We start from the raw sequence: 27,101 nt of genomic DNA on the forward strand, positions 1-27,101 counted from the left end.
CTTCAATTTGTGTTTATTTTTAGAAAATAAATGGCAACATATATACACCGTGGAGTCTGAATCTCCTCATCACAGAGTGTGAATGATAGTCCGGTTGCGAAGCTGCTGAATATACTCTTTGGCATGGTCAACTGCTGTCTTTGGTGGCTCAGGTGGAGGTGGGGGCCCTTCCACCAACTTCACAAAATAATGGCAATAAACCTTCTCCATGATCCCAAAGTGACCTCTGCCATGGTAGCGGATGCGTTTCAGGCACTGGCCTCGTCCTGAGGTAGACTCAGCTAAACGGGAAGAAAAAGAGAATTACAGGAAATGAGTGTTATCCACAAGCCTGATCAGCTGAGCAATTTCTGTCCTTTCCTTGACTGGATTCTGAGATTACATGGGCTCACTGGTTGGCTAGAGCAGGCTTGTCTCAAAACAACCATCTCCTGAACATTAAGGACCAGGCACTATTCTAGTGTTGAAGAAGTAAGAGTGCACAAGACTGGCAAGGCCCCTGCCTCCAAGCAGTTTACATTCTGGAGAAGAAAAATGTAAAATAAAATAATTTCAGTTAGTGACAAGTGCTGTGAATAAATCAGAACCAGATGACAGACAATGGTGGGGTGTAGGGGACTTCAGACTGGTAGTGTCAGGAGGCATCCCTGAGAAAGAGACATATGATTTAAGACCAGAATGAATCATCTATGCGAATATCTAGGGGCAGGGTATTCCAAGCAGAGGAAAAAGCAAGTGCAAAGGCCCAGTGGTGGGAATGTACTTGGCTTGTTTTAGGAAAAGAAAGAAGACTAGCATGCTGAAGCATAGTAAGCAAGGGGAAGAGGGGCACAAACAAGGGAAAGAGATTAGAGATAAAGCCAGGTCAAGATTACACAGGGCGCTGTAGGCTCAGGCAAGGAGTTTTTTATTTTATTCTAATTGTGATGAGAAGCCACCGGAGTCAGTGGCTCCCAAATGCTGGTTCTCTGACAAGCCACATCAGACTAACCTAGGGAATGTAATTAAAATGTAGATGCTGAGACTTCACCTCTGTGGATTCTAATTCAGTATATTTGGGGTGGGCCTTGGAAATTACATCCTGGGTAAACACCCATACCACAACTCTCCCCAGAAATTCTGATTCACAGCCAGTTTTAGGAACTCTGGCACAAATGCCCCCTCAGCTCCCCTCCCCACTTCTGTATATCAAAATTTGACCCTGGAAGTTTAAAGAAATATTTTAAATAGTATGTAAGGGCCAGGCGCGGTGGCTCACGCCTGTAATCTCAGCACTTTGGGAGGCCAAGGCGGACGGATCACCACAAGGTCAGGAGTTCAACCTTGGCCAATGTAGTGAAACCCCGTCTCTATTAAAAATACAAAAAAATTAGCCAGGTGTGGTGGTGGGCACCTGTAATCCTAGCTACTCAGGAGGCCGAGGCAGGAGAATTGCTTGAACCCAGGAGGTGGAGGTTGCAGCAAGCCAAGATCCACCACTGCACACCAGCCCGGGCAACAGTACAAGACTCTGTCTCAAAAAAAAAAAAAAAAAGTACTTAAGAACTGTTCACCTGTTCACCCACAGTAACTCAAAGTAGTAGCCAGTCACCTTCTACAATTTTCTGAATGTATTTAGTCAGCTACTTGTTTAGTTAATAAGCCTTTTAAACAGGTAAAATCTACAGAATACATATTAAATTATCCATTTCAACACTCATCATTCTTATACACTTACTGTGACATAACTTTATAAATATAGGGACTATATCAAAGTATGCGCTTGACAACTCTCTAACTACAATATCCTCTAGTGAAGTGGGTTTCAGCAGAAGCCTGCTAGCTTTGCCAAAGTGAAAGCCAAGAATGAAAGTGAAAACTGCCTAGGATCTAAGTGAGATAGGGAAAGACCTACTGCCCTTTCATTAACTTCATTTAGTGGGCACTGAAAAAATGAGTTTACAAATTTCCAGAGAAAGCAGCATTACACAAATCACTTTATAAGAAAACACCATCACAGTGCGTCCCCTGGATCTACCTGTCTAGCGGAAACCTACAAATAAGAACAGTGAGACCAGAAAACTTCTAAAAAGCATTTTACAGGCGGGGCGCGGTGGCTCAAGCTTGTAATCCCAGCACTTTGGGAGGCCGAGACGGGCGGATCACTAGGTCAGGAGATAGAGACCATCCTGGCTAACACCGTGAAACCCCGTCTCTACTAAAAAATACAAAAAAAACCTAGCCGGGTGAGGTAGCGGGCGCCTGTAGTCCCAGCTACTCGGAGGCTGAGGCAGAAGAATGGCGTAAACCCGGAAGGCGGAGCTTGCAGTGAGCTGAGAACCGGCCACTGCACTCCAGCCCGGGCGACAGAGCGAGACTCCGTCTCAAAAAAAAAAAAAAAAAAAATTTTTCAAATGTGATAGCTGCTTCTATCCCAAATCACTTCTCTATCCACCTTGAGCACCAATTTCCAAATATTCAATGGATCACTAGATCACAATGATCAATCCCATCAGGGTCTACGTTGGCTCCCATTTCCCTTCTATCTCCCCCAAAACACAAGCTTACAGAGATCTGCACAAAAGCAGAAGTTCAATGCCTGCTAAATGTCAGTCATGATTCCATCTTAAAGCCATAAAAGATCACCTGCATATCTTAAAGCCATGATGCCATCATTTCTTTATGTCAAAACAAAACATTAATTTTCTAAAACATCCTAAGATTCTTTAATATACTGTAATGGAAATACCCAACACAGCCACCCCGAGGTGTAAATGAAATTGGGACTTAGAGCATAGTTGCCAAACTGTTTTCTGGTTCCTCTCCTCCACTCTCCTCCACTAAGTCCATATTTAGGGGTTTCAAACTGCTTTTATATATGGAACCATTTCAAGTAAAATGAAACAATATGTAGAAGCCTGATGTATAAAACACTGTAATGCTGATCTGTTCTTATTGAAACGTGGGTCCAGGAAGACCCAAAACTGTGCCATTCATTCACTCAGCAAACATTTTTGAGTTCTTACTGGGTACCAGGCTCTGTCCTGGGCTCCAAGGATATAGTGGTGAACAAAATATCAAGGGTCTCACTCCTAGACACCCCACAGAGCACAATTTCAAAACTACCGCTTATCGTTAATAGTTTTAAAACACCATCTTAATAACGTAAATCTCTTACCCAAACTTCTTTGATATAGTTTGAACCAAATGCACAGCCTGCCATGTTCAGTTCTCTGGAATATAGGCCCAGTCTACCCTTCTCATTTTATCTACTCGAGGTCAAACTTCTACTTCCTTCATACTGCTCTCCTCATTGAACTACACTATTACTGCTTATTCCAACCTATGTACCTCTGCATGTATGGCTACCCCACTTTAAAAATCTCCTCTTCTCCTGGACATTCCTCCAGACTCCCAAATGCCTATGTCAATTTTTTCTAGAAAGTCTCCACAACTATTCTAACCCATATTGATCTTTTCTTGTCTACTCCAACAATACCATTTGTCTGTATTACTCCTTTTAGTCCCAAATCATATGCTGTCTTTATAAGCATCTGTGTTTCATCTGTAAAGGTCACCTCATCAACCAAACTTATACTCTTTTTGTATTGCCCCAAAAGTTCACAATCCATAGGAACAGAAATAATTTTGAAATACATCATCTGCTAATTAATTTCATTTTTTCAATACAGAGGTCTCCGGTAAATCTAATCAAATTCTGAAATAAGTTACAAAGTTTTTCAAGTACATATAATACTAATGGTATACATGGTATTACTGTAATTCAGAAGAACATTGTATGCATCCTTCCAAAGAAATACTACTGTCAAAGAACTACAAGTGTTAAATGTTTTAAAATGACACAAAAGATATAACATCACCTATTTAATGTGGATAGTATGCACACAGAAAGTACTCAAATATTTTTTGAATGAAAGAATACATTAAGATATCTCAAAAGTGAAGACAAACTGTTTTTCTATAGATAATGCCCAACAGGTGTAATGAATTTAAAATATTGCCAATATTTTCAGGCCAGGCGCAGTGTCTCACGCCTGTAATCCCAACATCCTGGGAGGCCAAGGTGGGTAGATCACCTGAGGTCAGGAGTTCGAGACCAGCCTGGCCAACATAGTGAAACCTCATCTCTACTAAAAATACAAAAATTAGCTAGGCGTGGTGACGCATGCCTGTAGTCCCAGCTACTCGGGAGGCTGAGGCACAAGAATTGCTTGAACCCTGGAGGCAGAGGTTGCAGTGAGCTGAGATCGCACCACTGCACTCTACCCTGGGTGCAGAGTGAGACTCCGTCTCAAAATAAATAAATACATAAATAAATAAGTATATATACACATAGCAAATATTTCCTATTAGTAGTATTTAGGTAAATACAAATCTTGAAATTGTAACAGTAGAAGCCCTCCCCTCCCACCTTCTCTCAGCCAATAAGACTGATGTACAAGGTCAGTCATCACTTTCCCTAAAGTGATTCACTTTAGATGCCATGAATCACTAAGGAGAGATTATTAGTCCATGTCCACTTGTTAAGGTCTATTCACAGTGTCATTAGTCATCATTATAAGTTGGAAAGGGAAATGAACTTTCTAAATCTATGGTCATGCAACACCAGGCATTAGCTTTAGACCAATGACAGGCATTTGAAAGAATTACCATATAATGAGAACATATGCTATCAAAAAAGCACTTCCTTTAAAACGCCTAACCCTTATTTCAGGGTACTGAAAGAACCATTGCTGAACCAAAATAGTAGCCAATAAGTAACTAGTCTTTCAAAACTCTAACAGAAGTTTATGGAATGAAATGTCTAGGCCTTTTCTAAGAACACGGTAAGATAAATCAGTTACCCACATTTTATGGTTAAGAATCAATAGTTTACTAAACTATTGATTATTATTAAGCTGTTTATTAAATAAACAGCTTCCCAGGCCTTTCCACTGGGGTTTCAAGTCCAGCGGGTCTGTGCCAAGGCCTAGGAATCTATATTTTAAATAACAACCTCAAGATGATTCTTAAGAAGAAGCTTGACAAATACAGAGATAAAATGTCTGACACATCATACTCTTCCTGAGGGTACTCATCTCTTTTGATTATGGAATTAGGCATCAAAATTCTTAGTGAATGAAAAATTTTAAAAATCATAATATAAATCCAAACTTATTAGCCCTACTTAAGTGATCAACACAGAAGTAGATGAAAAGAGAGTACAGGTAAGGCACAGATTTTTCCGCAGAAATGTGCAAAAGAACTCTGGATTAAAAGGTCAGACAATGTGGCTTATGCCTGTAATCTCAACACTTTGGGAGGCTGAGGCAGCAGGACAGCTTGAAGCCAGAAGTTCAAGACCAGCACAGGCATCTAAGTGAGACCTCTATCTCTACAAAAAATTTTAAAATTAGCCAGGTGTGCTGGCACGTGCCTGTAGTCCCAGCTACTCAGGAGGCTGAGGCAGGAGGATGACTTGAGACCAGGCATTCAAAGCTGCAATGAGCTGTGATCACACCACTGGACTCCAGCCTGAGTGACAGAGCAAGTCATCTCCAAAAATAAAGATAAAATAAAGGGCTATTTATGTAGGATTGGTTAAGCATGTTTTTGCTTAATGGCAACAGTGGACCCTGCTCCTTCATTTGGAACAACAGGATTAAGCTCTTTATCCTATCTCTCTTTACAATTATTGAAAAGGATTTAAAGACGGTTATTGAAAAAGGCTTAAAGACAAATCGTATTTCATTTGTATCTGAAGTCCATTAGAAAGTCTATCAGCTAAGAATCTCATATTCCTGTGAAACTGCATAAAATTAATTAAATTTGATTTGATATTCTGAGTCAGAGCAGGAAAATCACCAAGAGGTTTTAAGCAAATGGTCTTCTCCTCGTCGCTTCCAATGATTCCAAGCTCTCGCTAACATTATTTATTCATAATGCTCCCAGAAGAAAATGCTTATGATTAACTACTATGACCCTGCATCTTCTGAGTTGCCATTTTGATTTCCCTCTGAATCTCTGCATGTATCAGAATAAAATTATACAAGATTCAGCTTTAAAATAAAGCATTTCAACTGAAAATCAACTAATTTGAATTTCAGGAGGTGTGGTGGCCAGCATCAATTCCAGGTGAGTTGAACTGAGATTTTAACCTAACTAGTACAGACACTATGTGAAAAAGTAGAATTTAGATAAACATTTTTCACTCTAATTGTTGAAAAATTATAAAATACAACTAATTCCCCGTGTAATGATTCAGCCCTTTCTGCTCCATCTGGAGAGTAGCTGTTCCCCATATCTTGAATTTAACACAGCTTTCAGTTAAATAATTCTTAGATATGTAGGTGTGGCAGATTGAGAAAATTTTGCTTCAACATCTTCTTTGTTTGATTATAAAACTGCTGAGGTTAGGAGTAATTGCTGCTGTAGTGAGAAAAAAACAGTAACTCCAACCATTGCTCCACTTTCCCATGGTGCTGAGAGGCAAGCGAGCTTTGTAATAAACATTAATCTCCTTCTCGGAAAAGAACTGTGTGAAGGTCTGCAGCAAAACAATTCCTTACATTTGTACAGAACATCATGCTTCCCAAAGCATTTTAACTTACATTAATTTAATCTGATGTGGAACAAGCATGTAAAAGCAGAGATAATGCTTCAGGATGTAGTAACAAAGGGGAACAAACATATCTGGGTCATCTGAGCCTTCCAAGGCCCCTTGGCTTTTACAATTCAACAGACTTCCATTTTGATAACTGGAAGGTTAAATTACAGGACACCTTTATGGATTAGGTACCTGGCTTGGCACATTATAAATAAACATTTTTTTTTTTTTTTTTTTTGAGAAGGAGTCTCGCTCTGTGCCCTAGGCTGGAGTGCAGTGGCCAGATCTCAGCTCACTGCAAACTCCGCCTCCCGGGTTTTCGCCATTCTCCTGCCTCAGCCTCCCGAGTAGCTGGGACTACAGGCGCCCACCACCTCGCCCGGCTAGTTTTTTGTATTTTTTTAGTAGAGACAGGGTTTCACCGTGTTAGCCAGGATGGTCTCGATCTCCTGACCTCGTGATCCGCCCGCCTCGGCCTCCCAAAGTGCTGGGATTACAGGCTTGAGCCACCGCACCCGGCCAATAAACATTTTTTAAATGCACCTGTGATTCTTTATTTACCTCCTTGTGGTTGACAAACAACTTTAAAAATGTGTTATACTATTTGTTATAATATTACAATTAAAGTACCACTCTATGTACCAGTCTTGTTATCTATTATTTAATAATTATTAGCAATTGGTTTTATGATCTCAGTCTCATTACAGAACAGGTAAGAGTAAAAGAGTACAGTTATTGTCATTTACACTAAATTAAAATTGACATGCATATGGCTGAAGAATAAGCCATTACTAGCAATTTTCATTGACAAACCAAGTCCTGAGGAGTTAGATATTAAAGACAGTTGTTAGATAAAAAATATGGCATTACTACTGGAAGACATTTTCTAATGCTAAGAATATTAAAAATCTTACCTATATATAAATTGGACCTGAATTCCACATTGTGGTCTCTCACTGCCATATCTTGTGCTTCTAAGAGAACCTTAAATAAGAAAAAGAAAAGCATTTAATTGGCTAACCCTGAAGTAAAATGGAATTAAGTTTCTCATCTCTCATGATCTCTGTACTATGACTGCTAATCACATGCTTCCATAGTCAATTTTAAAAAGAGAATATCAAATGATAAGAGTACAAAGGAGACAGGAGCTTTCCTTCCTTAGACCAAGAATTGTAAATGCAGAGAACACAGCCCATCCTACTAAGTTTTAAATGACATGTGTAAGCTATAAAGGAGATAGCGGCACTTGTAAGCAGTACCCTTGGGAAGGAACATTATGTCTCTGAGTCAGAAACTTGTCAAAAAGTTCCCAAGGCCGGATGCGGTGGCTCACACCTCCGTGATCCCAGCATTTCAGGAGGCCAAGATGGGCAGATCACATGAGGCCAGGAGTTTGGGACCAGCCTGGCCAACATGTCAAAATCCCGTTTCTACTAAAAATACAAAAATCAGCCAGGTGTGGTAGTACATACCTCTAATCCCAGGTACGTGGAAGGCTGAGGCTGGAGGATCACGTGAACCCAGGAGGTGGAGGTTGCAGTGAGCCAAGATTGCACCACTGCACTCCAGCCTGGGCAACAGAGACCCTATCTTAAAAAACAAACACAAAGTTCATGAAACTAAATAGCTTAATCTTACTGAAAAGTCTTAGCTGGGATGGTGGCTCATGCCTATAATACCAGCACTTTGGGAGGCTGAGGCAGGAGGATCACTTGAGGCCAGGAGTTCGAGACCAGCCCATCTCTACAAAAGTAAAAAAATTGCTGGACATGGTGGCGCACACCTGCAGTTCCAGCTATTTGGGAAGCTGAAGGACAAAAATCCCTTGAGCTCAGGAAGTCAAAGCTGCAGTGAGCTGTGATCGTGCCACTATATTCCAGCCCTGCGCAATGGAGTGAAACTCTGCCTCTAAAAAAAACAAAAATCTAATTAAAAACTAGAATAAAATAAAAACCCTTAAACTTTGGATGCAGAGTAACCTTCAACATCAGACAAGTAGAGAAAATCACACTTGATATAATAATTTCCTTGAAGAGGTTATCAAATTTACTCTCCATGGATATCGAATTAACTTCCTCCAGAACACATTTTGTAAAATACAAGAACACATTTTGTAAAATATGACAATTGGGCCAGGCACAGTGGCTCTCCCCTGTAATCCCAGCACTTTGGGAGGCTGAGGTGGGCAGATCATGAGATCAAGAGATCGAGACCATCCTGGCCAACATGGTGAAATCCCTTCTCTACTAAATATTCAAAAATATTAGCCAGGCGTGGTGGCGCACATCTGTAGTCCCAGCTACTCAGGAGGCTGAGGCAGGAGAATCACTTGAAACCAGGAGATGGAGGTTACAGTGAGCCAAGATGGCGCCACTGTACTCCAGCCTGGGTGACAGGGCAAGACTCCGTCTCAAAAAAAAAAAAAAAAAAAAAAAGACAATTGTCAGAAATAACAGAAACCAGATCAAAATTTTACGCCTTAAAAGATAAAGAATGTAGTACATGGCTGGGTACACAACGAATACTTGTAAATGCATTCTGCATTGAATTAAATATAGCAAAATCATAGCATTACAAAGGAATCTTTTAGAAGTCTGAATCTACCAATCTCAACTATTTAACTATTACCACTAAACTGAAAGGTATGAACTGACTTTTGGTGAGAATTAACTGAATATATAGAAAATAATGCTGATATCCCCAGATGGTAAGGGACAATAATCAATACAACTTTTTGTAACAAGACTATTAAAAAAGAAAAATAGGCCGGACGCAGTGGCTCACGCCTGTAATCACAGCACTTTGGGAGGCCGAGGTGGGCGAATCACCTGAGGTCAGGAGTTCAAGACCAGCCTGGCCAATATGGTGAAATCCCATCTCTACTAAAAATACAAAAGTATTATCTGGGTATGGTGGCGCACATCTATAGTCCCAGCTACTCGGGAGGCTGAGGCAGAAGAATCACTTGAACCCAGGAGGCAGAGACTGCAGTGAGCCGAGACCGTGCCACTGCACTCCAGCCTGTCCGACAGAGCTAGACTCCATCTCAAAAAAAAAAAGAAAAAAAAGAAAAATACATATGTAATAAAAAAAGAATATTCATGTTCCTAGAATGAGTCACCACAATTACCATCAGCACATTTGTATCTAGTGAATTAGCTACATTTAGAGTTAGAAGGATCTTTAGGAGCCATCTAATCCAATCCCACATAGTTCAGGTGAGAAAAACAGAAACTGACTGGTTAAGGGTCTTGCCCAGTCACAAGAAAAAGATCAGAGAAAATACTAGAGTCCAAGGCTCTTGAGTTCTAGTCCAGGGCTCTTTCCATTAAGTTACAAAATTATGTAGTTATAAAAATTCTCCTTTATAGGGAAAAAAAAAAATCTTTGAGAAAGTATACCTTGAAGTTCAGCCTTGCTCCAAGAAATAAATAATATATATACAAACACAGATACATACACACAAATATACACATACATGTATACAAATATATGCACCAAGCCCCAAATCACTAAAAATAAAGTTCATCACATCATAAGCAGTAAAAAACAGATAAATATCTGGTGGAAATAAAAGCATCTCAGGAAATAAACACCTAAAGCACACAACATTCCTAAGCATACATACATTTAATAAACTGAGCACCCTAAATCTGTATTATATAAAATATGCATTTACAACAGAAAATTTATTCATAATTTAGGCTAAGCTTACTAATAATTGCAAAACAGCTGCATTCCCCAGTTCCCCATTCCCTACCTCACCCAAACTTGTAAGTTTACCTCTCTAATTATTTTGGCCCCTTTTTTGTCATTGAATTCCAACTGAGCCAAAGCCTGGTCAATAGACATTCCTCGTATCTAGAATTAAAGGGTGAGAGACAAAATAAAATAAATTAGTTTACAAAGTCAATGTTTCCTTTTCAATGAAAGCCTTACATGATTTGAGTAACTTCTAAAATCAGTGAATTGAACCCAAGCAAAAGAGAAGAAAACAAGTTTGAGAGGAGATACTATTCTCTTTTTTTTTTTTTTTAATTATTTTATTTATTTTTTATTATACTTTAAGTTCCTAGGGTACCAAATGTTGCATAACGTGCAAGGTTGTTACATATGGTATAACCTTGTGCCATGGTTGGTGTGCTGCACCCATCAAACTCGTCAGCACCCGTCAATTAATCATTTAAGTCAAGTTATGAATCCAACCGCAATCCCTGCCTCCCTCCCTCCCCAATGATAGGCCCCCGGTGGTGTGGGAATGTCCCCTTGCCTGAGTCCAGTGATCTCATGTTCAAGTTCCAAACCTATGATGAGAAACATGCCCCGTGTTGTGGTTTCTCTTCTTGGCGATAGTTTTTGCTAAGAATGATGGTTTCCAGCTGCATCCCATGTCCCTACAAAGGACGCAAACTCAATCCTTTTTTATGGCTTGCATAGTTTAATTCATGGGTATATGTCCTACATTTTCTTAATCCAGTCTGTCCACAGATGGGACATTTGGGGGTGATTCCAAGTTCTTTGCTATTATGAAAATAGTGCCGCAATAAACATACTGTGCATGTGTCTTTATAGCAGCATGAATTTAATAAACCTTTTGGGTAAATATACCCAGTAGTGGGATGGCTGGTCATATGGTACACCTAGTTTTCTAGATCCTTGAGAATTGCTCATACTGTTTCCATAATGGTGAACTAGTTTACAATCCCACCAACCAGGTAAAAGTGTTCCTTATTTCCTCCACATCCTCTCCAACACATGTTGTTTCCTGACCTTTAATATTGCATTCTAACTTGGTGTGAATGGGTTAAATCTCAAATTGTGGGTTTTGATTTGGGGGGGGGCCAATTCAGGGACCATAGGCATGGCAAGGAACTTCCATGCCCTAAAACACCAAAACAAATGGCGCAAAAGCCAAAAATGACAAAATGGGATCTAATTAAACTAAAAGAGCTCTGCACAGCCGAAGAAACTACCACAGAGTGAATGGGCAAACCCCTACAGAAATGGGAGAAAAATTTTTGCAATCACCTCATCGACAAAGGGCTAATATCCAGTAATCTAACAAAGAACTCAAACAAAATTATACAAGAAAAAAACAAACAACCCAGTCAAAAAGTGGGACAAGAATATGAACCATGACAATTTCTCAAAAGAAGACAATTCAATACAGCCAACAGACAAATGAAAAAAATGCTCCATCATCTCACTCGCCATCAGAGAAATGCAAATCAATACTATTCTCTTTTAGTCAAAATGAAACAAACATTTTAACCATAAAACTGAGACTGTAATAGTTTCAATAACATTAAAGGACAGTAAACATGACAGAGACCACAGGTTGGTAACAACTATGCTAGGCATTCAAGGCATCTCCTTCTCCTATAGGATAAATGTATTACGTGTACATTTGCTGCTTCTGTCTCCCCTCATCTACAAATTTCACTTCCTAGGGGAAAAAACATAAAACCAACTGTTTCAAAACAGGTTGAATCAAGTTTACAGATAAATAAGTAGATTTCCTGGATTCTCTGGTTATAGCCAAACTCCTGATGCCTTTTAGTATCTATCTATCCAATGTGATTTAGTTTCTCAGAAAAAGGTGAAAACTAAGGAAAATCATACATCTCTGAACAATCATTCTTTTGGTTACCTACCAATTGTATCATATTCCTCACAAATCTTTTTTGTTTTTCAAATCCTGGGGTGAGGGTTGGGGAGCGGAACTCATAGCTTCTTTCCTAAATTATTATATGGTAATAGTCATTGTAGCTTACCAATTTTGCCAAATACCACATCTTGTCTTTGCTATATTTTATTTGTCTTCGACAGTGGTAGATTTCCTTACAAATAGGAAAACAAAGGACAGAAAGAACATTTTAGCAGGTTTATCACAAAATGGCAGTAACATATACTGTTATTAAAGTTTTTACTTTCTAGGCCTAAAGAAAATGCTGCCATAAGAAACAGAAACATTACTAAGAATTTAAAGATTATTTTCCCCTACATAAAGTTGTATTTTTCCAAAGTCTCACTATGTTAAAAGATTACTAAGGGAGAAATAGAAACTATACAATGGCTGGTTTGTGTCATCACTTGCAACATTTCTATCCAAAGAAATACTAAAAGATTTAAATTAAAGTATCTTGAAAACATTTAGCTGATTAAAAGAACAAAAGAAAAGTACAAGAAGAAAAAGTTCAGTATTAATGAGGAGAAAAATGGCAAAATGGACAAAATAAGTGTTTTCATGTGAAAAGCCAATATTCTAGGTGTTTGGTCAACAGCATAGGTTCTAGAATCAGACTGACTGGATTTGAATCCTAACTCTGTCATTTACTAGCTACATAATCTTGAGCAAGCTACTTAACCTCTCTCTAATTTTCCTCTTCTGTAAAATGAATAAAATTATAATTAGAGGGAAATAAAATAACCTATTCCAAGAAACTATTTTATAGTGCCTGGCACATGGTAACTTCTCAGTAAATGTTAGCTTTTATTATCTTCTATTTAAAGTGGTAGGTATGTCCTGTTTAATTACAATGTATAGTTCAAAAGCACTTTTGCTCATTATTTCATTTAGTCTAACTCTATGAGTTGAGAGAGGAAATATTTTATATAAACTGAAAATCAGAGAAATCAAGTGACTTAAGACCACAGGTTTGCAAGAGACAAAGTTGGAATTCAAAGAACAGAAAAAGTATGATACATCTGATACAATGTCTAACACATCTACTTTCAAAAGTTCCTCTACTGACTCTAAAACCCACTTTCTTTCCACTACTATACCAAACTGCCACTTAAAAAAAAAAATTAGAAAACATGTGTTATGGGAAACTGTAGCAAGGAGGTCTCAAAACTTTCTAACATTCTGACTCCTGCTGGACATTTTCAAATGCCTTAGAAAGAGCATTTTTCTCAAGTGGCCATCTTTTAATATGTGGCAGATTTCAGCTGCAATAGAAGCAGACAGCCTGAAACTATAGCAATAGCCTAATTACATTTTCAGCAATAAAGTGTCCTGGGGAGACAGGGAGAGGAAAGAACTGTCACGACTGATAATAATAATCTGCAAAAATTAATCCACTCAATGAAATCTTTTATATAGAAAAGACCCTTTAATTTGTGCATTCTTGTGGTGGGATACCTTTAAACCTTAATTTTGTATGATTACCTTCAAATTTTACACATATAAAAAATTGTAATCCTGACCAGAGGATGGCAAAAAGGAATGAAGTGTTTACAAGAAAGGCGAAAATTACTCAATCATCCTCTTCCAAAACTGAAAAAAAACCTCAGCATTTACTTTGGGCAGGTGAAATGTCTAAGGGCACTTTCTAAAGATAAACGAGACAAAGTCTCAGTACGTAAGTGTCAAGCAAATAGATAAAGTAACAAAGTTGGAGGTCGGAAGGCCTAGTTATATATCTCTGCCATTAACTGACCTATACAGCAAATTAGATAAAGTGAGGATAAGATACATAAAATAGTTATTCAAATGAAATAAATGTATGTCTAAATTATAAAATGTCTAAATCAATAACTTTTAAATAAATCAATTTATTTTTAAATGCATATAATAATTCAAATGAGGAAAAAGTGTTACCTAATAAAAGTTCTGGCCAGGCGCTGTGGCTCATGCCTGTAATCCCAGCACTTTGGGAGGCCGAGGCAGGCAGATCGCTTGAGCCCAGGAGTTTGAGACCAGCCCGGGCAACATGACAAAAACTCGTCTCTACCAAAAATACAAAAATCAGCCGGAAGTGGTGGCACGTACCTGTGGTCCCAGCTGCTCAGGAGGCTGAGGTGGGAAGATCTCTTCAGCCCAGGAGATCAAGGATATAGTGAGCCATGATTGCACAACTGCACTCTAGCCTGGGCAACAGAGTGAGACCCTGTCTCAAAAAAAAAAAAAAAAGTTCTAGGCCAGCTGCGGTGGCTCACACCTGTAATCCCAACACTTTGGGAGGCCAAGGTGGGTGGATCACTTGATGCTAGGAGTTTGAGAACAGCTTGGACCACATAGAGAAACCCTATCTCTACTAAAAATACAAAATTAGCTGGGCATGGTGGCACACGCCTGTAACCCCAACTACTTGGGAGGCTGAAGCACAAGAATCGCTTGAGCCCAGAAGGTGGAAGCTGCAGTGAGCCGAGATCATGCTACTGCACTCCAGCTGGGCAACAGAGCTAGACCTTGTCTCAAAAAAAAAAAAAAAAAGTTCTTATTAGAGCTTTATGAGATTCCGATTCACATTAATGTATTATTATCAGCATGTTGACTAATTCATAAATTAAAAATATGTCTCATATAGAAATGGTTGCTGGGGAGTGAAGAAAAGAGAAAAAATAAGAAATGGTAGCTCAAGGAGTCTTGACAGTCTCATTACACTTTTCATTTATTTAACATAGCTTTTTTCAAAGACACTGCAAAAGTAAACTCAAGCCCGAATTAACAAGGTGTGACTATCATAAAGAAAGCCCTTTAATTTCTCTCTGGCTCATTTTCTTTATATGAAGCCCCATATAAGATGAAATCTACATAAGAATCTATATTCTTTGGAAATTGGTGCTAGCTAAACTACGAAGTTAGTCTTAAAAATATGAGGACTAACCTAAAACAACTCTACATTGGTAACGTTCATTTTAATTTACCGCTACGGGATTTGTTTGCTATCCCATCCACTATTATTTATTGACTATATATTCTAATGCAAAAGATCAGACTTAGGTAGAATGGTAGATATTACCTGGCCCTCTTTTCAGCTACAGATAAAACTGATTTTAATAATGGTTGCAGCTGGCAGATTGGAAATTCTAAGAGACATTGTACATTATAGCACAGTATTGTGAACTATATGGCCAGTGAATACATTATTCCTGGCAAGTTAGGTATTTATGAAGGGTATTGGTATTCCCAGTCATAAAAGATACAACTGATACACCAATATTAAATTACTAAATACTATTTAAAGTCAGAAAATGTTCATTATTTCCCAATGTCATAATTTATCCCCCAAAGGATTACTGAAACAAAATCTGTGCAAAATAGAGAAATTAAGGTTTTCCAGAGTACTTATATCAAATCGAATCAAATGTCTTCCCACAGGCACTTGTATAAGAAGGATAAACGATACAAAAAAGTTAATCAGAATAGTTTCATTAAATACAACACACAACAAATTACTGAACTGATAGTGTTCATCATTTGCTAGAGTTAAGCAGATGACATACTACCAACTATTTGCATTTTGCCACTTGGGATATATCCTAAATTACATTTTTTTAGTATTTAAAGATATAAAACAAACACACACAACAAAATTGTGCTGTTAGATTCTGGACTTGACAAATACTGTTATAATTTATTTCCAATTAATAACTGATTCCAAAGAGCTCAGGTAAGAAGCAAAAAAAGTTCATTACTTACAGAAAATTTTTTATTTATGATATTTGTGCAATTATGTAACATTTCATTTAGTAAATTTTGGTTAATTACAAAATGGAGACCAGCCTGGCTAACATGGCAAAACCCCGTCTCTATGAAAAATACAAAAATTAGCCGGGCGTCGTGGCAGGCGCCTGTAATCCCAACTACTCCAGAGGTTGAGGCAGGAGAAACCCTTGAACCTGGGAGGCTGAGGTTGCAGTGAGTCAATATCATGCCATTGCACTCCAGCTGGGCGACACAGCAAGACTTTGTCTCAAAAATAATAAAATAAAATAAAACAAACAAAACGGAGTCAATACTTAATAGCCTAGACTGACAAATCTTTCAAGTTGTGATGTCATGACAAAATAGGAAAGTTGAAAAGTTATTTGTTTATTCTGTGCAGATAATGGTAAGATTAATCTCCAGTAGGAATCCAATGATTAAGTTCAAACTTTAGGTTCAAATTGCAAAACAAACAAGCAAAAAATAGTGTCTATATTCAAATATATAACACTGCAAAATCATATACACAATTTAAACATTGGCCAATAATTTAAGTCATTCTTGCCAACTCCATATGCTCCATCATTAAGAGCTACTCAGCAAGCCTCTCAGAGTCAAAAATCAGTATGTCTTAAACTCTTAGCTTAGTTTTAGAGTTAAGGTCCCTAATACAGGAAGTTAAGTAAAGACAAATAAGTAAAGAATAACAATCCTTTTCAACTATCAAAGAGATAAATCTAGTACATCTGTGTCAATTAGAGCAAATGGTTGTATAATTTTTTAACACAGAATAATAAATCATTACTAACCACTTAAGAGTAAGAGCATTACCAGAATTAAGAGATTATTTCTACCCACGAACTTACTGCTGGTCTCCGAGGTTCTCCAGGCAGTTGCGGAGGATAAACAATTTTATTCTTCTTCTCCCATTTTCGAGAAATGTCAAGAGAAGCACTTGTGTGGATATATGATTGAGGTAAAACACTGAAATGAAAGAAGCCGATAAAACAACAGACACTTAGGGGACCTTTTTGTAGACTTTACATATCTTTTGAACCATATCAGCTCCATTTTGATGAAAACAATTTAAGGATCACAAGTGGAAATATTCCAGAGGTATTCATTAATAGAGACTACTTTTAAAGACTACAAAGAGCCAGTTACAGAGGCTAACAAGAGAGAAAGTAAACGCACATAAGTCAAACCGTTAATAGATATTAACCCAAGATTTCTTGCCCGGACTGGCCAATAACACTGTCTTCTATAAGTCACCCACTCCTAAGAAAGATTTAGAGAAGACATAATGAGCTCTCCGATCTGACCTGTAAGATTGCCCAACTTTGTTAAGTAACTAAGACAAATGCACAAAACAATTAGAAGACAATATGAAATCATGTAACTAAAATATAGGAAACAGCAGAGTATTTCAGAGGTGACTTCAAGTGAATCTTGAACATCATTATTGATACGGCTTGGCTCTGTGTCCCACCCAAATCTCATCTTCAATTGTAATCTATACATGTTGAGGGAGGGACCTGGTAGGAGGTGATTGGATCACTGGGCAGATTCCCCCATGCTGTTCTCATGATAGTGAGGGAGTTCTCATGAGATCTGATGGTTTAAAAGTGGCAATTTCCCTGCACTGTCTCTCTCTCCTGCTGCCTTATGAAAAAGTTATCTGCTTCCCCTTCACCTTCCTCTGTGATTCTAAGTCTCCTGAAGCATCCCCAGCCATGCGGAACTATAAGTCAATTAAATGTCTTTTGTTTATGAGTTACCCAGTCTCAGGTAGTATCTTTATAGCAGTGTGAAATGGACTAATATACTAATTATCAGAGGAATGGGGCAACGACATGTATCATCTATGCAGAGGTACAGAGTTGGGAAATAAGAGGAGGTCTGACTGAGTCAGAGAATTTGTTAAATATTGGAAAATATTGGAAAGGTCACTGAGGCTAGAGTGGTTGTCTTTGAATGCTAAACTAATGGGCTGAGACTTGATGAAGATCCCAAATTCACTATTCCTTGACCTCTTCCCCCACACTTCAATTGCTTTAATAATATACAACTAGTCATTCTCTCTCTCCCATCTTCCCCAGCATCTGCTACTCCCCTGTATCACTAAATAAAATCATTCTTGAATTGTGTGCTAGAGTTTAGCTTCGACTTCCCAATGATTTTCATCCTGCCAGAGCTAGTTACCAAGTCTTACAGATGCTTCCCCTGAAATCGTTCTCAAATGCTTTACCTCTTCTCCATTCTAATTGCCACCATCCTATATAGCAACAGCCTCTAAATTGATTTCTCTTCCATCAACTTGCCCAATTCCAATCCATCTTTCTCTGCTTGAGTACCAAATGAGTTACCCTTCTATAATTCAGAGCGACTCATGTCATCCTCCAGCTTAAAAACCTCTGTTGAAATAAGCAAATGAATAATTATGTAATATTCTAATACTATCCTTTTTTTTTCAGTGTCACTGAGTACTGGGATTCTTGGTATGGAAACAAGCAGAAGAGGTTCAGCCAAAATCCAGTAAGTACTACATCTCTCCACTGAAGAGGTGTAGAAGCAATGATCAATCTAGTAGCAATTAGCACCCCTACTTCCCAGATTACGGTCTTGAAATATCATTTCCTATTGAAGAAAACCAAAACTTCTGAGAGAAATGGCTGATTGCAGATCTCAAGCAGATAACGTACCAAATCAGCCTAGAACATCTTGTCATATCAGAAAGCAAAGAAGCCATCAAAGATTACCAAGGTCATCTCAAAGGCACTGAGGAGCCAACTTGTGGATGCCCAACAAGTCAAAGATGGGACAAGCCAAGCATTAATGAGGACAATAACTGTAGTAGTTATTGTCCTTTAAACATGAAATATGTTTAAAGCCATAAGTTCATAACAAAACCAGGAAAAATACAAATTAGTTACCATTAGAAGATGCTAGTGAGCCAACTTGTTATTTTAAAAACTGGTGAATGAAGAGAAAGAATGAAGAAAAAGACGGGACTTATCCTGTCTTTCCTATACAAACTGTACCATTAAGTTGCCAAGTAGTAGATGAGGAAAAGTTTGACTTGTATAAAGTTAGTAATGAAGGAATAGCAAATTATAATAGCATCATCTTGTAATCCTTAATAAACTAATGGATAAAGGAGGTGTTATGTGTCTCCTGATGGAAGAACACACCACCCACCATCCACAAAGTAGTCTTTCCTGCCCAAAATGAAACTGGGGGCTCAAGCCCCTAGATTCAATATAGGAAACAGAGAAAAGAGAACATGTTATGTAATATCATGGGGATGCACTTGGTAAAATCCAAGGTATGGAAAACGCTACAAAACAACCAATTGTCTCCAACAAATAAATTACAAGAAAAAAAAAAGAGAGGGTTGAATAAAAAACCTACAGAGTAAGAGATTTAACAAAAATACCAATTAGTTTCAATGTGTGAACTATTATAATTTAAAAAGTATGACAGTTATGAAGCCATTGGAAGTTTAAATATCAAATGGATATTTAATGCTTTTCAATGAGATAATAGTGAAATATTTATGAAAATGATACAGTGGGGGGAGTGTTTCAAAATATGATGAGAGAGAATACAGGTTATAAATAAGATTGGCTGTAAGTAGTAAGTGTTGAAGTTGGGTGACAGACACATGGAGGTTCATCAAACTGTCTACTTTTGCGTATGTCTGGGCATATCCAAATAAAAAGTTAACACAGCAAACTTTGGTATTTCCCTACTGCCCACAATAGGAAGTCCAAACTCTTTAGTAAGACATGGAAGGCCTTTCGTAATCTAGACCCAACCTGCCCTTATGGCCTAGCCACATAGATGTTCATTGTTCTCTGAACAAGCCTTTACTCAAATTGTTTTCTCCTGCCTTATTATCTCCTGAATGAAATGCTTATCCTGTTTTTAGTTCTAGCTCAAACGTCACCTCAATGTGAAACATCACCTAATCTGTTCTCTGATCATGATTCTCGTGTTAATACTTGCCGGTCATACAGCAATGACTTGGACCACTGTACTATCATAAGTGGCTATAACAGAATGAGTTACTGTACTAAGTGTACAGATGTTGCGCATTTAAAGGGCAAGTCTGACTTTCTTCGTATTCTAGCACCAAGAACAATGTCTGGTACATGGATACTGAGTAAACATTTAACTCAGACTTATACACTCAAAGTGGTTGTATACTGGCATATTCTCATACAAATATGCAACTTGGAAGATTTACTTGGCAAATGAAACCTTTGTTTTTAGTCTTCGAGCCATTTAGACCAAAGACTCAAACAAATCTATTTTTCTAGTGTATCATTTTTACCCCAAGTTCACCATCTATCCTAATACCAAGATTAGTGTCATCAAAATACCTAACAAAATCTGTACCTTTGCCTTCCACATTTAGGTTCCAATGTCTTAACTGAAAAGCACAAAATTAGGATACATGATGTATGAAGGCGTATTTTGCTAATGAAATATAAGCCAGGTGGTGACAGCTGAGGCTACAGAGTCAAGCAGACCTGGGTCTAAATCCTAACTCTAATTTACTAGGTGAATGGCCTTCGGGAAGTCACATAACTTTCTGGGTCTCAGTTTTCCCATCAGTAAATAGAATAATAATAATTACCTCATAGCCTTCTTAAGAAGCTCAAATGCAAGTAAAATACTTAACCTGACACTTAAAAGGGCTCAATAAACTTTAGATATTATTACTTGTAGAATGAGAATAATACCTACTAATACTATTGATGGATTAATAATTAATATAGTGCATCCTACAATGTCTAACCCATGATAAACACTAATGGCTAGTGTTATTTTTTAAATTAGGCCCTTTGGCCTAGTATGGTGGCTCATGCCTGCAATGCCAGCACTTTGGGAGGCCATGGTAGGAGGACTGTTTGAGGCCAGGAGTTCAAAACCAGCCTGGGCAACACTGCAAGACCTTGCTTCTATTTTGTTTGTTTATTTTGAGACAGTTTCACTCTTGTCACCCAGGCTGGAGTGCAACGGTGCGATCTCAGCTCACTGCAACCTCCGCCTCCTGGGTTCAAACGATTCTTCTGCTTCAGCCTCCAGCGTAGCTGGGATTACAGGGGCGCACCACCATACCCAGCTAATTTTTGTATTTTTAGTAGAGATGGGGTTTCACCATGTTGGCCAGGCTGGTCTTGTACTTCTGACCTCGGGTGATCCACCCATCTCAGCCTCCCAAAGTGCTAGAATTACAGGTGTGAGCCACCATGCCCGTGTTTTTTTTTCAAAGGGTATAAAAAAATAAACAGGGCCCCGGAGCGCGGTGGCTCAAGCCTGTAATCCCAGCCACTTTGGGGAAGAGGCCGGAGACGGGTGGATCGCTTGAGGGTCAGGAGATCAGCAGACCAACCTAGGCTAACACGGGCGAAACCCCGTCTCTTACTAAAAAAATACAAAAAAAAAAACTAGCCCGGGCGGTTTGGCGGGCCGCCTGAAGTCCCCAGCTACTTGGAGTGAGCAGAGAGAATGGTGCTAAACCCGAGAGGCGGGAGCTTGACGTGAGCTGCAGATCCGGCACTGGCACCCAGCCTGGGCGACAGCGCCGAGACTCCGTCTCAAAAAAAAAATAAAATATAAAAATAAAAATAAAAATAAAACAAAGTTAGGCCCTTTGAACAGTTAATCTCTCCTGTCCCCACCCCCCAAATCAGTCCTGTGAACTGTAAGCTTTAAATACACAATTTCAAAGTTTCTTCTCAAGTTTATAATCATAAACATTTATGTTTCTATGTAGTTGTAATTAGTGAGTAGGGTACAGTATGTCTGTCACCTCTTTGGAACTTGGTTTCTTTGTCTGTGAAAAGAGGAATTGGACTACATCATCCATAGGGCCTCTTCTAACCTTAATTCTATCACTCATCTCATCACGAACAGCATGACAAAAACATGAACCCCTTTGCTACAAACCGATCTGAAAGATACCTTGAGTCAGACCCATACCTGCTGTGCCCGTCTAGCACAGTACCTTGTGCTCTTCAAATCTTCGATACATATTTGGTGAATTAAATATGTTGCTTCATAAATTAAGCATACTATGAATTTATAATGTCAAAGCTTTCTGAATTCTTATAATACTTTCAGGACTCAAATAATTCATAAACTGAATTATCAAGCAAAGACCAAACTACCATAATCAAATTAAATTAAAGTATTATTCCAAATGGGGTACTTAATTTAGAAGTACAGAATATTAAATCAAAAGTTCCTACGTGCCCTCTCCTGGCCAATTGCTGGGATAACACTCAACTAAAACAAAATGAAGCAACCTTAAAATAGAAAATACAGACAAATTCAAATTCTAATTCTAATTATCAGTTCTCATCTGAGAGTGACCTAAGTATCTCTGGTCACTTGCTCTTCCTTGAGACACTTTCTTGAGTTGGGCTCCAGGACACTTGGGGTTTTCTTCTCCCGTCTCTGGCTACTCCCCCACAGTCTCCTTTGTTGTTTCCTTGTCTCCCTCCCTGGTCTGTAAATGTTGGCTGCCTCAGGCAGGAACTAATCCTTGGACTCTTTCTATCTACACTCCCTCCTTTGGTGAAGTCAACCAGCTTTGCAGCTTTAAATATTATCCATGCATTGATGACTCCCAAATTTACATCCATTCTTTGCATTCTATAAACTCATATACCCAATTGCCTACTCATATCTCTACTTGGATGCTTACCGAACAGCTCAGATTTAACAAACCCAAAACTGAGCTACTAATATTCTCCCCAAACTTGCTCCTCTGGAGGTCTTCCTAGCTCAGTAAATGGTTAACTCTACCCTTCCAATTGCTCAGGTCATAAACTTTGGTGTCACCCTTCTTTCTCACACCTCTTATCCAATGCATCAACAAGCTCTGTCAGCTGTGGTTAACATATTGCCAGAGCCCAACCATTCACTTACCTTCACGGCCACCCTAATCTAAGCCACCATGATCTCATACCTGAAATATCCAATGGTCTCTGCTTCCATCCTTGCTCCCCCATCCCCACCCCAGTCTTTTCTCAACACAGCAGCCAGAAAGAACCACTCATAAACATAAATCAGATATTACCCCAATGCTCAAAACCTTACAATAATTTCCCATCTTGCTCAGAATAAAAGCCAAAGTATTTACAAAAAATACTAAGGCTCTATATGATTGATGACTCCCCCTTCCTCTCTGACCTCATCTCCTATCACTGTCCCTCTCCTTTTTGTCATTGTTCTGGACACCACCAGGTATGGTTTCTCGGAGCTGTTGCACTTACTCTTCAATTTGTACACAATGCTGTTTGCTCAGATGTTAGCACAGCATGCTTCCTCATTTCCTTCAAATCTTTACTCAAATACTATCTTTTAGTGAGGCCTTCCCTATCTAAAACTACAAGTTCCTCTCTCAAACACACATACTTCTTATTCCCAATCTCTGCTTTTATTTTCTCGTAAGCAGATGTCGCTATCAAATATACTCTATATTTTACTTATTTTGTTTACTTGCCCCCCTTACTATATTGTACACTCCATAATGGCAAGGGATTATTGTCTGTTCCTGTTCTCTGCAAAATCCTCAGTGCTAGAATAGTTCCCAGCTCAGAGCAGGCACTAAATACATATTTGTAGAATCAATGAAAGAATACAGAGACAGGTAAGAGGACTGAGTGTAAATAACTATGCCAAAATTTTACACACAGTTGGAAACTGAGGAAAGCTTAAGAGGATATGCCCCATCTAAAGGGTGGTACAGCTGGACATGGTAGCTCACACCTGTAATCCCAGAGACTCGGGAGCCTGAGGTGGGAAGATCACTTGAGCCCAAGAGTTTGAGACCAGCCTGTACAACATAGTGAGACTCTGTCTCTTAAATAAATTTTTTTTTTTGGCTGGGCGCGGTGGCTCACGCCTGTAATCCCAGCACTTTGGGAGGCCGAGGCGCTCGATCATTTGAGTCCGGGAGTTTGAGACCAGCTTACCCAACATAGTAAAACCCCATCTCTACTAAAAATACAAAACTTAGCCAGGTGTGGCGGCGTGCACCTGTAGTCCCAGAAAATATTTTGTTTACATCCTCACTTTGACATTTAACTGTGTAACCTTCAGTAAGTCACAAAACTTCTCAAATATATGCATCAGTAAAATAGGAGGCTTGGAATTCAAAAACTGAAAACTGTCAGTCAGCTAACAAATATAGCCTACAGAGTAATCCCAGCACTTTGGGAGAATGAGGTGGGAGATAATTTGAGCCCAGGAGTTTCAGACCAGCCAGGCAATAAAACAGGACTTCGTCTCCACTAAAAATAAAAAAAAATAGGTGTAGTGGCGCACACCTGTGATCCCAGCTACTTGAGAGGCTGAGGTGGGAAGATGGCTTGAATCAAGGCTGCAGTGAGCTATGATCATGACACCACACTCCAGCCTGGGTGACACAGCAAGACATTGTCTTTAAAAAAAAAAAAAATTTTTTTTTGAAAAGTATATATATATATATGTATGTATGTGTGTGTGTGTGTGTGTGTGTGTGTGTGTGTGTATCCTGCAGAAATGTTTTACTTGGTCAGCAGCACTTTTCTTAACCTAATTCAATGTTTTTAGATGAGGAATACACTCTACTCACTGCCACAGGCCCTCCTACTCTCTCATTTTACATAGACAACTTTCCTTAGTTTTTTTATTTCTAGTCTGGGGCCTATACGCAATTAAGTTTCCAATCACTGGCCAGGCGCCTCATGCCTGTAATCCCTACCCTTGGGAGGCCAAGGCAGGAGGATCACTTGAGCCCAGGAGTTAGAGATCAAGCCTGAGCAACAGCAAAACCCTAAAAAATTAGCCAGGTGTGGTGGTATGCACCTGTAGTTCTAGCTACTCAAGAAGCTGAGATGGGAGCCCAGGAGTTTGAGGCTGCAGTGAGCTATGATCACAGCACTGCACTTCAGCCTGGGCACACAGCAAGACCCTGTCTCCAAAAAAGAGGAAAAAAAAAAGTTTCTAATCACTGAATCAGATTATAAGCTAAGATTTTACGTGGTTATCAGGAACATTATTTGTACCTTTCTACTTAGTTTTCTTATGGTCATTTTCCCCACTAGAAAATCCAAAGTAAGGATTCACAAAATTATGTAATAACTTCAGAATTGCAAATAGCCTTAGAGATTATCCAGCAAAATCTAACACTCTTGTATCATGACATACAGGAAAAGACTAAAGGCAAACTGCTTAAGTTTCTTGCTCAGAGTTTCTTAATACAAGTTGGTGGAAGACAATTCAAATCAACATCAAAATATTTACCTTGTGTAAGACCTTATGCTGGAGCTCAACAATAAATAAATGTCCCTACCTCTCCAAGATACATAACATACACAAGCTAGTAAAGGGCATAGACACATATACATGAAGCCATCATAGAAGGCACACATGCTAAAAAAGGAAGGAAAAACTAATTTCTTTCAGTTTTAGAGAGACCAGAGAAAACTTCCTGAAGGGAAAACATCTAAACAGAGGTTTGAATAATGGGTAGGACTGCTGTTATAGACAAGATGTAAGGACATAGGAGGAAAAGCCAAGAAGCAAGTAAGTGCACAGTATATTCCGAAAAAGTAAGTAAATCAGCATGGTTGGCGGAAGAGTGATAGAAGATTATCTAGAAAGAGTACAGACAAATCCTAAGAGCTAGTGCTTCCTATTTTCTTCTTTAGCCCACCTCTTCATCCCCCTGGGACCCAAGAACTTAGAAAAAGGTCAAATATAATTGGGAACTCAGTAATAATTTATAATAATAAAAACATTAATGGCAACTAGAATTCAGAGTGGGATTATCACGTGCCACAAACATACTAAATAGTTCATATGCATTATCTTGTTTGAACTTCATTTTAAAAATCTACTAGAGCTACGTGCATGGTATGTGCCTGTAATTCCAGCACCTCAGGAGGCTGACGCAAGAGGATTGTTAGCCCTTAGGTTTGAGACCAGCCTGGGCAACATGGCAAGATCTCATCTAAAAAAATAAATAAATAAAAATCTTTAAATTTTTAAAAACCTAACAGGTAGTAATAAAACGCTCATATCATAAAAGTGATAACTGAAGCTTATTAAGAATAAGTAACTTTTCCAAATTCACAGTTAAAAAGCAGATTCATATACAACTCATCTGTCTGCAAAGCCTATGAACTAAACCAAAGTCAATAACAAATGGACAGATCAGAAAATTTACAATCAGATTACCAATTTTCAAATACCGATTTTTTAAAAATTAATTTTTGGGGAGAAACACAGCGACTACTTACCCTAACCTTTAATGAATGCTTTTGTCCTAGGGTTACGGAATGCTCTGGTATAAAGCTTCAGAATTTCCTACAACTGAGTGGCCTTAGGCAAGTTATGTTACGTTTGGGGGCTCAATTTCCTTGTCTGAAAAACGGGTATAGCAGTACCTACTCATAGAATGTTACGAGAATGAGTTAAGGCATATAAACCGCTAAACACAACGTCAGGTAGGACGTAAACCAGGGCTGTCCACAACACGATCACTGCCCATGTAAGCAAGTAACCAGAGAGGTAACTTGAAAAGTTGAACGCTTCCATAAGGAGATGGAACAGTCTAACCTTGTCCAGAAAGATCACAGTAGACGTTCAGAAAACGCATTTACAATGGCCTTTGGGTTATGGGTAATCCTGATCCCTGCAAAGCTTATGCAATAAGGTGGCGAAAAATAGAGTGACAAAGTAGAGGCACGGGCTGTCTCATTCGCCTCAGTAGCCCCAGAGCCTAAAGGACAGTGAGGCACACAGGCGCTCAGTTACCAACTGGCAGAATAGTCAAGATGCCTTGGGCCCTTCTGAAACTCCGAAGCGAGAGACTTACCCCAAGGCGAGCTTCCCCTGGCTCCTCAGGTTCTGTTTCCATAACGCACCTGCAACATCAACACAAGCCGTCAATTCAGATTCCACCTCGACTCCCTTCTATCGCTTAACCACTAAGAAATCCTTACCCAACGGTCCCAGGACCGCCGCCGCCATCTTCCGCCCGCCCGCTACGGAAGCCTCAACAGTTCAAGCGCCTTCTGG

The 27,101-nt window shown here is 38.9% G+C and overlaps 1 protein-coding gene across 1 annotated transcript; it reads right to left on the minus strand.

Annotated features, from left to right (window-relative positions):
* MRPL22 (mitochondrial ribosomal protein L22) lies at positions 1-27,101 on the minus strand. Its single transcript, XM_017875693.1, has 7 exons — positions 27,026-27,101; positions 26,899-26,947; positions 16,886-17,003; positions 12,361-12,426; positions 10,370-10,447; positions 7,501-7,570; positions 1-281 (listed from the first exon to the last, which is right to left on the minus strand). Exons 1-7 carry the CDS (start codon positions 27,051-27,053, stop codon positions 70-72), a joined length of 621 nt encoding a protein of 206 aa, XP_017731182.1. The 5' UTR covers positions 27,054-27,101; the 3' UTR covers positions 1-69.

Source organism: Rhinopithecus bieti, unplaced genomic scaffold (genome assembly GCF_001698545.2).
Source record: "Rhinopithecus bieti isolate Rb0 unplaced genomic scaffold, ASM169854v2 scaffold_7673, whole genome shotgun sequence".
Classification (NCBI taxonomy): domain Eukaryota; kingdom Metazoa; phylum Chordata; class Mammalia; order Primates; family Cercopithecidae; genus Rhinopithecus; species Rhinopithecus bieti.

Bases quoted from the DNA above. Each gene is read 5' to 3' on its own strand.
- MRPL22 (XM_017875693.1), bottom strand. From the start codon at position 27,053: ATGGCGGCGGCGGTCCTGGGACCGTTGG. The intron at 10,448-12,360 runs GTAAGCTACAAT...CTTTAATTCTAG, and splicing joins TGTGGTATTTGGCAAAATTG to ATACGAGGAATGTCTATTGA. The intron at 7,571-10,369 runs GTAAACTTACAA...TTCTTATTTAAG, and splicing joins GGGCCAAAATAATTAGAGAG to GTTCTCTTAGAAGCACAAGA.